The sequence below is a fragment of the Schistocerca serialis genome, chromosome 9 (assembly GCF_023864345.2).
Source record: "Schistocerca serialis cubense isolate TAMUIC-IGC-003099 chromosome 9, iqSchSeri2.2, whole genome shotgun sequence".
Classification (NCBI taxonomy): domain Eukaryota; kingdom Metazoa; phylum Arthropoda; class Insecta; order Orthoptera; family Acrididae; genus Schistocerca; species Schistocerca serialis.
Window position 1 is genome coordinate 63285292 of NC_064646.1, and position 12383 is coordinate 63297674.

Here is a 12383-nt window from a genome sequence, read left to right on the forward strand (position 1 = left end):
ATATAAAGGGTCTATACAAGGGCGATGTACTTGAGGACAATATTATGGAAATGGAAGAGGATGTAGAAGAAGATGAAACGGGAGACATGATACTGCGTGAAGAGTTTGACAGAGCACTGAAAGACCTGAGTTGAAACAAGGCCCCGGGAGTAGACAACATTCCATTGGAACTACTGACGGCCTTGGGAGAGCCAGTCCTGACAAAACTCTACCATCTGGTGAGCAAGATGTATGAGACAGGCGAAATACCCTCAGACTTCAAGAAGAATATAATAATTCCAATCCCAAAGAAAGCAGGTGTTGACAGATGTGAAAATTACTGAACTATCAGTGTAATAAGCCACAGCTGCAAAATACTAACGCGTATTCTTTACAGACGAATGGAAAAACTGGTAGAAGCCGACCTCAGCGAAGATCAGTTTGGATTCCGCAGAAATGTTGGAACACGTGAGGCAATACTGACCCTACGACTTATCTTAGAAAATAGATTAAGGAAAGGCAAACCTACATTTCTAGCATTTGTAGACTTAGAGAAAGCTTTTGACAATGTTGACTGGAATACTCTCTTTCAAATTCTGAAGGTGGCAGGGGTAAAAAAGAAAAGATCGAAAGGCTATTTACAATTTGTACAGAAAGCAGATGGCAGTTATTAGAGTCGAGGGGTATGAAAGGAAAGCAGCGGTTGGGAAGGGAGTGAGACAGGGTTGTAGCCTGTCCCCGATGTCATTCAATCTGTATATTGAGCGAGCAGAGAAGGAAACAAAAGAAAAAATTGGAGTAGGTATTAAAATCCATGGAGAAGAAATAAAAACATTGAGGTTCGCTGATGACATTGTAATTCTGTCAGAGACAGCAAAGGACTTGGAAGAGCAGTTGAAGGGAATGGACAGTGTCTTGAAAGGAGGATATAAGATGAACATCATCAAAAGCAAAAAGAGGATAATGGAATGTAGTCGAATTAAGTCGGGTGATGCTGAGGGAATTAGATTAGGAAATAAGACACTTAAAGTAGTAAAGGAGTTTTGCTATTTGGGGAGTAAAATAACTGATGATGGTCGAAGTAGAGAGGATATAAAATGTAGACTGGCAATGGCAAGGAAAGCGTTTCTGAAGAAGAGAAATTTGTTAACATCAAGTACAGATTTAAGTGTCAGGAAGTCGTTTCTGAAAGTATTTGTATGGAGTGTAGCCATGTATGGAAGTGAAACGTGGACGATAAATAGTTTGGACAAGAAGAGAATAGAAGCTTTCGAAATGTGGTGCTACAGAAGAATGCTGAAGATTAGATGGGTAGATCACATAACTAATAAGCAGGTATTGAATAGAATTGGGGAGAAGAGGAGATTGTGGCACAACTTGACAAGAAGAAGGGACCGGTTGGTAGGACATGTTCTGAGGCATCAAGGGATCACAAATTTAGCATTGGAGGGCAGCGTGGAGGGTAAAAATTGGAGCGGGAGACCAAAAGATGAATACACTAAGCAGATTCAGAAGGATGTAGGTTGCAGTAAGTACTGGGAGATGAAGCAGCTTGCACAGGATAGAGTAGCATGGAGAGCTGCATCAAACCAGTCTCAAGACTGAAGACAGCAACAACAACAACCAAAACAACCACAATGAAAATGGCTTATTCTGATGGTTTTTAGTGTGCAAAATTCTAATATGATAAAAAAGCCATATCAGTCTCATTACAACTCATTGTTATAGAAATGCATTTGTTGTGATTTTAATTAGATATAATATCCCATACATTATTTCAATTAATAATTTAATTAATATACAAATAGTGGGGCAAGGGATCAACATTAGTCCACAATAAACTGTGTCCACAAGAAAACCTTTGCAGTCTGGAAAAAATAACTTTTGTACATGATTCCTCAGAGACCCAAAAAAATTTTTGTTCCCATTAAATTAGGCCTATTGTAACTGTCTGTACAAGATTTGCCCAAATATGGAGAATGTTTCTGAAACCATATCTTCTTTGTTTATAAGAAGTGTAACTGAAGGAAGTTGTGTTTGTTGGACTTGAGGTTTAGAAAGATGTTTTGGTTCCAGCTTTGAACCAAAGATTACTCAGTAATAAGGAGGCTTATGTATCATTTAAAGAGGTTGTTGCTAAATACTTAGGCAACAAAAGGGACCCTGATTATACTTCTGTTTTAGTCAACTTGCTGGAAAAATTAAAAAAATCTAACCTCTCCCAGCTGTGACAATTGGTCTCATAAGTTTTGTGATATGCAACAACTTTTTTTTAGTCTTAACAAGCATTTATGATAACTGCATAGAAGCTGATAAAAAGGATGAGTTACAAAAACTCATTCCGACCCACCTACATTATTTCCTGACAATATTAAATATTCCCATACCAGTTTAACTCAATCCAGATTTGAATATGAGTAACATAGTTTGGCATGTCTGCCTAATGAAAGTAAAATTTATTTTAATTATTAAGTGGGAGGGTCAACAAGTGAAGCTACAAACGTTACAAAGTTAGGCACTTTGATGAGACTCGAGATTCACCTTGATTTCTGTTCCTGAAAACTTGGGTGATGTTAGTGATAATGTGAGTTCTTCCATCAAGATATCAAAATCATAGAAAGACCGACAGGAATACCAATATGATGAGATAGTACTGTTGGACACCTCACCAACACATAAAACCATCAATTCATCAGAGAAAAAGCTATATTAGATGCTTTATGGAGAAAAGAGAGAGGAAACATAAGCCAATGGACACACAATTCCAGTGTAAGGAGGAGGTATTATCATGTTTATACTTCAATTTTCATCCCAATTACATTCATTTTGCTATTTTTTTTATTTTGTGATGAAGCCACTTTGTGAAAAAACTGAAGCAAGATACAAATTCAGTGTCCCAATATCATGAGCTTAAGCTGTTACCTAATAAACAGTATTAAAAAGTTTGTCAGTCTGTGTTACTTGCCAAATAGCTATAATTTTCAACGATAGCATTATTTTCTTCATTATGGAAACAATGTAAAAATTCTGAATCAGTGAATGATACATAAGATTCATTTTTAATACAAAAGTAAATTTAACCTAATATTTACCATTAACAATAAAGACCATAAACATTATCTGCTTTACACAGTATTTCTACTGTTTACTTCTGCTGACTGAATACTTTATTTAGTTTAGCTGCACATTGTTTCTGACAAAAACTACAAAAGATAATAAGAAATGAAAAAGTGTGAAATAAATCAATTCTTTTCTCACCAAACCAGCACACTGCGGGATACCTCTGAACAAAAATGTGCTGTGTTGAGAATGTTGACGGAACCCTGTAATCAAGCTAGACCCCAAAGGGTTTTACAGTGTTTCCATTTAGTTTGTATTGCCATTAATGTCTATTTGTGGTACCAGCAGATCATTTTTGTTTGTTTGAAATTGCAAGATATGAATATTTATGGGATTAAGACAAACTGTCTGTTATGACCAAGTCACAGACATTTTCCAATGTAATGGTAGCCTGTGTCTCATATAGTCAAGTGTCAGTAACCATTTCACTATGAACTTCAGTCTGCATTGGGAGGTTTCCTGTGGGGGGAACAATGTAATCAGTCAGTACTCTCAGCCAGAAAATCAATATTAAACTTCCCAAAAGTTATAAATCTCCAGGTAAGTATCATCAGTCGTTTACTGTTTACTACTGAACTGAGGAGCCTTCCAGATTTCTCCACGCCTTCTGATCTTTAGCATTTCACATCTAAATTATTGCTGTTTGTTTCTTTATGTTGTCAATCCATCTTCTCTTGGGTTGGCCTCTTGGTCTTTATAACACAGAACCGCTACAGTACATCTGCCACCATTGTATTGCTATCACACTCAGCCTGGTTTGATTTTAAGTTTCACTACTGCATCCTCAACTTAATGTTTCTGTTCTCTGTTTATATTTCTGTTCCTGTTTGTATGTCCAACATGCATCTTCCAATTTCTCACCGGGCAACCATCAATCTTTGAATAGTTTGTGCCTTTAATTCCCACATTTCACTTCCCTCAAAGTTGGTACAGCAGTAGACACTGTTATAGACTTTCTGTTTAAGACACCTTCGGAATTTACTTCTGAATATAGCATTCAGTTTCCTAAATGAACTCCACACCATTATCACCTTCCTGTTTATTTCTCTGGCACCCACTCTCTTGTTACTTTTGGTTATTCTGTCATGCAACTTCAATTAATTCTCTAACTTCAATGTTAATATCTACTGTCAGCCTACTGACTGTATATTATTTTCGATAATATTGAAATTAATCTTCAGCCTACTGTCATGGTTACTCTGTTCAGTTCCTCTGTTTTTTGCTGAAGTTGTTCTGAATGCAAAGCAAACAAAACAATGTCATCTGTATGCCAAAAGTGGTGCAGATAAGATCTGTTTGTGTGTATTCCTTCTTCAGCACAGTTTGATGAACTAAAAGACCTTTTTCCAGATTGCAGAAAATAGTTTGGTGAAATGGAGTCACTTTGTCTGGAACGACTTTCTCAATTATGGGCTTTTCATTCTTGTGGGAAGTTGTAACCTTGCTGTGTATATTCTTCAACAAATCGATGTATGTAGTGTCTGTTACTTTGTTCTGAAGTATTGCTAGCACAGAGAGAACTATGGACAACTTAAAGGCCTTTTCATAGGCTATAAACCTCCATACAACACTGTATCTGATGTTTGTGGCTTCTTTCTACAACTCTGTTGACAACTTTTAGTTGATCCAGTGTTGTATCCATTTGTAAGCTAGCTTGTTATTTTCCCTGGGTGTTTTTTCCCTAGACACTTATTAAAGATTTTTGTAAAAATCTTTTATAGCACTGCACAAGACCAATCACCAAACAGTATGAGCACTGAGATGTCAACAGGCACAAAAAACAAATGAAAACTAGTAAGCTTTCAGACAAATTCTTTACTTTGAAGAACTTGTTCAAAAGCTGCCCACATTCATATTTTATTTAGAGTGCTCATTGATGACTCAATGCTTTTATTATTTGGTGGGTGGCCTCCTTTACTCCCACAATATTTACACTCTACCAGAACTTTCCTTAGCATACAGATAATAGTAATGGACGTGTAGTAGTTCTTCACATCTTTCTTGCTCCCTTTCATGTGAATCACAATTATAGCATTGCTCCAACTATATGGTATTGTCCACCAACACAAACAACACCCTGCCCCTCCTCCTCTAGAGCTTGGGCTATGCTACACATCATGTGTAACCATATAGAGATTTCACAGGAGGGTGAGGCAGCACGATCACACTGTAGCCAATCTTTGTAATCTCATTAATACACTAACTGCTTGCTGAAATTTTCATAGTCCTTTCAAGTAGCCTGTAAACTGTCAGCACTGCCAGCCTGCATGCTTCCAGATCTACTATAGAGGCATGGCATTCAATTGCTTTTTCAACACAATGGTCACTAATCTTTAAGGGCTGGAATTCAATACTAATTGTATAGTGCATATACAGCCGTTTTCCTTCCTATTATCGGTTCCTCAACAGTATAATATGAGCTTGTATCCATCTAGATGTATCTGTACAATTTCAGTAATACAGAAGTAAAGTTCAGATAGGACACCTGCCATTATACCATTTACCCTTCCACATTCCTGTATTAATATTAGAAGCTGTTAATCTTTTCTATTTCTACTGACAGGAGATGTGTTCTTTCAGATCCACAATTTAGTTCCTGTTACAGTATTTTGTTTCGCTAGTAGCTTTGAGCTATAAATACTGTGCATACAGCTCTTCTTTTCAGAGAATTTATTCAACAAAACAACTACTGTAACATTCAAAATAATGAATCCCACCCACTGATTATTCGTCACGAATGTAGCCTCTCACTGGAGGTGTTCACATGCAGTGTTATGACACTGAGTAAGGGTCATAACCATGAACAAACATTGTCTCTGCAGTGCGACTCGTCAAGCTCTGCATTAAAATGTTCAACAAGTCACTTTGCCCCATGGTTTGTTGTACGAGTCAAAGAAAGAAAGAATCATCACATTAGAGTGAGGAGCATTCTCAGTGAAGTTTCTGGTGTCGTCCTCAATTACATAATTGAGGCAGAGGGTAAAAATGTGCTGCATATATTTCAATTGTAATGACATGATCCTCTTTAACAATACTATTTTTATAGCACTTAAATGACAATTGACGTCAATTAAAAATACTAGAGTTGTGTACTAGTTCTGATATTCCCCTCTTATGTCTACTACTCATCAATAAGATCCTCTTGGTCTTCTAGAAACTTTTCTTTCTAGCCTTTGCTTGCGCCTTATGCCCTGTACTGCTGGAATGCTTCCCATTCTTATATTGATCCTTTGACAATCTTGTTGCTAAGGGCCGCCAGGAGGAATTCTAACTCAATATTTTTTTAAAAAAAAAAGAGTTGAGATGATGGAGGTACACACATCATCTTCAAATTCAACTTTCAATTCTCCCAATACATCGAAATTAATACGTACACATTGACTGTACTTACTTTGTCAAATCCAACGAGACCGCCATGCAAGCTGTTCTTTCCATTTTCATTTTTATTCAGCACATACGTCTGGTTTCCAATCTGAAATGTACCGTTTGCAATTCTATTGGCAACACGACCGACTGTGGCACCAAAATAAGGATTCTGCGACTGTCTATAGCCTGCAAAAGTTATAGATTATTATGACATCGTAAAAATTTACTTTGTCTATTTGCATAATAAAGTAATCAACATACCGTCTAAATCGTCAAAACCTAACACTACATCCTCGACATTTCCAGTCTTGTCGGGAACTTTAAGAGATGTAATAGTAGCACCATATGTGATTATTTGAACAGACATGCCATTACTGTTAGTTAAGGTAAATCTTCTCACTCTTTCTGACGTATCTGTCGCTGTATCCTCATACGTTCCAAAATCATCTTCCACTAATTGTACGCCGTCGTCTGCAGTTTCCGTCATATTTGCATAAATACAGTCCCCTACGGCGTTCTTTACGTGGTAGCGCGAATTGTGTTGATGGCTTACTGGAAAGCGGCCTAAAGCACTATCTACACAACACAAAAAAATGAACACCGATAAGTACAGAACGATAGTGGCATATCCAAAGCAGCCACGCTTTTGATTTTGTTTACGTACGACAGCCGTCATGCTTTTGTTGTTACACGCTCTTGCCAACGTGACTGTTCCTGACCTCTGCCACAAACAAATTGAACTAAATTCGTAAAAAACCAAACTTCCCTGGCTGCGTCGTCTAGAATTCAATGTTGACGTGAGAACATAGGTACTGAGAAAATAAGTTTTGTAAGGCCAATCTTATCACAGAACGTTCCCAACCAACCGACAGCTGTGAACACGACACTGTAAGGTCGCCAGTAGAAGCTATGCGGCTTTTATACCCATACGTAACAACAGGTGTGCGACAGAGCGTGCAGACAGTTGTGTGGGTGGCGCCTATTCATAAAGTTGCACTGTACAAACAACAGGATCCTCGTTAGCTTGAAATTTCTTGGCAAACATATGAGCAAATAACAAGATGTAACGGTTACGTCATAGCTAAGCTTCTGGCTGGTAGTAAAATTAAATCAGGTAGTGAAGTTCATTTCGACATAATTTAGCCAAAAAATACGATACAGAGATTTTATTTAAAGTCACATATCGTATTCATGAATTATAGGCACAAGGAACGCGAAGAGCTGTTGCCAGCTCACGATTTCCGAGTAGCATCTTTGAAATACTCCCCGTGTACGAACGCAACATTACCTTCTCTTCTAAGTACCTCAACTGTAAGAATTATGTTGCACAAAACGCATTAAATCGCGAGACAATGTTATACAAGTCTCGTTAAACGTAAAATAAGTTTACTACGTGAATGTTCCCAGGACGAGAATTTACTTACGAAGACACCATGTGTTGTGCGTAGAGCCACAGCGGGAACTCCACTTGAAGGTCGGCTTAGCTTCTCGTAGCGCTGCTCGAACTTCGAAGACTGTTCCATACTGGCAGGCCATGTACTACTATCTCTTTACAGATTTCAAGAAGTCTTATACTAGGTGACAGAAGACAGAAATGGTCATTGTAATTTTTCGAACTTTCAGTTAGTCCCGGCAAGCAACTGGAAGTATAGAGCGTTTGAAAAAATTAATGTAAAGGGTCTTAATATCGAAAATGCTGCATCTGAGCTTGGGAAAAATGTATTTAATTTGATTTGATTCATAAAAATGTTTTTGGCTGGGAGTGCGGTTAATTGCTTTGTTTCGTAGTGTGGTAGCCTGGTCAAGAACTGACCACGGAAGACGGCGTGTAAGTAGCAGCAAAAAGAATTAACAGAAATCTCCTCTGGATAAGAGAATAAAGTATAATATGTGTTTTTCTTAACCATAATGAGTAAAAGGAATAACCTGAAACTGTTCTGAAAAACGTCACACACACGAAGTTGTTGCCTGAATGGCAAACAACAAATTTGATACTTAACAATAATAATAATGGGAATAGAAGTAGTCCTTTAGGAAGGACAGCAAGAAATTCAAAACTCTCACTCTGCCCCGACACTTCGGTAGTGATGAAGTGGTGCAAGCAAAGGTGTGGTTTGCTTCTTCGTCAACAACAGGCTAACGTTCTACAGTGACGATATCAACGAATTGGTCTCTCATTTGGAGAAATGTGTTCGTCGCCAGGGTGACTATGCTGAGAAATAAATTTGTAGATATGAAGAATAAAGATGTAGAATGTTAATAACGTTTATTTTATTTAAAAAACTTTACGTGTTTTCACATAAGAAATTCGGAGGCATTACTTTTCACCACGCATTCTTATATCTCGAAATTTTTAGTTAAACATCCACACTGCCGGACTTTTACCATTGTGATGCAGTTCAACACACCACAAACGGCGAAAATTCCAGACTCGAGGTGAGATGGCGTGCGGTATTTCGTCTACATCATGCGCACAAACGCGGCGCAGGACTGCGCAGAATGGAACAGTGTTCATATGTGTGCAGCAAGGTTCCAGTGCGCGCGGCAGTACAAACGGAAGCCTAAGCTCTGAAAATTGCGAGAGTTGTTTTCATAGTTGTTCATCATCATCAGCTTAAGGGGGAAAACGTACAAAATGGCTTGGTCAAAATGGTTCAAATGGCTCTGAGCACTATGGGACTTAACATCTGTGGTCATCAGTCCCCTAGAACTTAGAACTACTTAAACCTACCTAACCTAAGGACATCACACACATCCATGCCCGAGGCACGATTCGAACCTGTGACCGTAGCGGTCACGCGGTTCCAGACTGAAGCGCCTAGAACCGCACGACCACACAGGCCGACTACAAAATGGCAGTGGGCGAAACCAATGCTGAGAAGCCGAAAGATATGTGGCAGAAATCATCTTTTAAGTGATTTACGTATCGGTAGGATATCAGTGATGAGAGTCACTGATCGTACTGCTGTCCTCAGTGAAAGCGAGAAAGACTCACAGAGCATACTGAATCGAACGAACAGTATCACTGGGTAAACGATCAAAAATTCTTAGTACAAAAAGGGGTGCACAATGCTGCAACAAAATTTTTGGATCATTTACCCAGAGATACAAAATGTCTTTTTGTAGAAAAAAGAAAAAATACAAATATTCAGAATGTAACCTTATGTACAAATTAATTTCCCATGTGAATGTGTAATGTCTCGTTCCACATCAATACGATCTATCGTGCAAAATGATCCACGGAACATGTTACTAGCTAACCAACCACAGAATATGGAATAAGAGTAAACCGAAGAAAGACGAAAGTAATAGGGAGTGGCAGAAACGGGATTAGTGAGAAATTTAACATAAAAATTGGTGGCCATGAAGTAGACGAAGTGAAGGAATTCTGTTGCCTTGCATGCAAAATAACACATCGCATACGATGCAAGGAAGACGTAAAAGGCAGACTAGTACAGGCAAAGAAAGCATTCCTGGCGAAAACAAGCATACTAGGATGAAATATAGGCCTTAGTCTGAGGAAGAAGTACCTGAGGATGGACTACAGCAGAACAACATTGCATGGATGTGAATCTTAGACTGTGAGAAAACCGGAAAAGAAGAGAATCGAAGCTTTTGAGACGTAGAGCTACAGAAGAATACTGATAAGCAGTGAGGAGGTTCCCTGCAGAATGTGCGTGGTGAGGAACGTGTAGAAGACTACTGGATGATAGGACATGTGTTGAGACATCAGCCATCAAAATGGAAAATTTGAGCATTTTAATCGCATTTAGTCTGTAGTCTTAGTACACTTGATCCGTGTGATTGAACCCATAGGCGTCAGCAAGCGGGGTTGGTGTGAGAAGGTGGGGGGGGGGGGGGGGGGGGGCGAGACAGGGCACTTCCCACTCCTGGAATCTGCAGTACCGAATTTTTATTCATTACAGAATTCTCATACACAATGGACAATCACCAATTCTCTGGGATATAATAAATTTTTTGTTTCGCCTATAAAATTTAGTTCTTGTGGGATAACACGTCTCGATACTGACCAGCTCATACAACCGGACGAGTACGAACAGGACTTGCCCTCTGAAAATTCCGTACAGACGTAATTATGTATGTAGACAGTTCATTTATAGGTTTTAATGAGTGGGGTTGCGAGTATCAAAATATGTGACAGAAGTGGTCATTTCTTTTGACTGAATTGTCTTACAAGCTTGAATTTTTTTACTCCGCCAGGGGACTGTAGATCTTAGTAATTGTCACAAATTCCTACTTGAAACCTCCATATGATCCTGAGAAAAAAGGGGTCTTAACAGACGAGGGACCGATGACCGTCGCAATCTGGTCCCTTAAACCACCACAAACCAATCTTAACAGACGGACAGATTGACAACAAACGTCAAAAAATTTTTATGTGGTATAATTAGATCTTCGGGGAGAGGCTACAACCCTGTCTCACTCCTTTCCCAACCACTGCTTCCCTTTCATGCTCCTCGACTCTTATAACTGCCATCTGGTTTCTGTACAAATTGTAAATAGCCTTTCGCTCCCTGTATTTTACCCCTGCCACCTTCAGAATTTGAAAGAGAGTATTCCAGTTAACATTGTCAAAAGCTTTCTCTAAGTCTACAAATACTAGAAACGTAGGTTTGCCTTTTCTTAATCTTTCTTCTAAGATAAGTCGTAAGGTTAGTATTGCCTCACGTGTTCCAACCTTTCTACGGAATCCAAACTGATCTTCCCCGAGGTCCGCTTCTACCAGTTTTTCCATTCGTCTGTAAAGAATTCCCGTTAGTATTTTGCAGCTGTGACTTATTAAACTGATAGTTCGGTAATTTTCACATCTGTCAACACCTGCTTGATTCAACAATCAACAAGTATTGAGCAAGCAGTAAAGGAAACAAAAGAAAAATTCGGAGTAGGTATTAAAATTCATGGAGAAGAACTAAAAACTTTGAAGTTCCCCGATGACATTGTAATTCTGTCAGAGACAGCAAAGGACTTGGAAGAGCAGTTGAACGGAATGGACAGTGTCTTGAAAGGAGGATATAAGATGAACATCAACAAAAGCAAAACGAGGATAATGGAATGTAGTCAAATTAAATCGGGTGATGCTGAGGGAATTACATTAGGAAATGAGACACTTAAAGTAGTAAAGGAGTTTTGCTATTTAGGGAGTAAAATAACTGATGATGGTCGAAGTAGAGAGTACATAAAATGTAGACCGGCAATGGCAAGGAAATCGTTTCTGAAGAAGAGAAATTTGTTAACGTCGAGTATAGATTTAAGTGTCAGGAAGTCGTTTCTGAAAGTATTTGCATGGAGTGTAGCCATGTATGGAAGTGAAACATGGACGATAACTAGTTTGGATAAGAAGAGAATAGAAGCTTTCGAAATGTGGTGCTACAGAAGAATGCTGAAGATAAGGTGGGTAGATCACGTAACTAATGAGGAGGTATTGAATAGGATTGGGGAGAAGAGAAGTTTGTGGCACAACTTGACTAGAAGAAGGGATCGGTTGGTAGGACATGTTTTGAGGCATCAAGGGATCACAAATTTAGCATTGGAGGGCAGCGTGGAGGGTAAAAATCGTAGAGGGAGACCAAGAGATGAATACACTAAGCAGATTCAGAAGGATGTAGGTTGCAGTAGGTACTGGGAGATGAAGAAACTTGCACAGGATAGAGTAGCATGGAGAGCTGCATCAAACCAGTCTCAGGACTAAAGACCACAACAACAACAATTAGATCTTAATATTTGACATATATTTCCACTTTGTACTTCTGACCGTTCCTGAGAAAAAGGGGTTTTAATAGACGAAGAGAGAAAGGGGCAAACATCAGAACGATCTTATAATAACAGTTCCGTTTTTGCCAACTGAGATAGGGGACCCTAGAATCGCAATTTTTCTGTCTTGTCACCCCGCCCTGGAT

The 12383-nt window shown here is 38.7% G+C and overlaps 1 protein-coding gene across 1 annotated transcript in view; it reads right to left on the reverse strand.

Annotated features, from left to right (window-relative positions):
* The window catches only part of LOC126418708 (galactose mutarotase-like), a 33748-nt gene extending 26380 nt beyond the window's left edge, over positions 1-7368 (reverse strand). The window contains exons 1-2 of the mRNA XM_050085607.1: positions 6727-7368; positions 6491-6651 (exon numbers count right to left, since the gene is read on the reverse strand). Of these exons, the coding sequence (XP_049941564.1) occupies positions 6491-6651; positions 6727-7141 (576 nt within the window). The 5' untranslated portion in view covers positions 7142-7368. The remainder of the gene's footprint in view (positions 1-6490; positions 6652-6726) is intronic.
* Positions 7369-12383: the final 5015 nt, after the last annotated feature.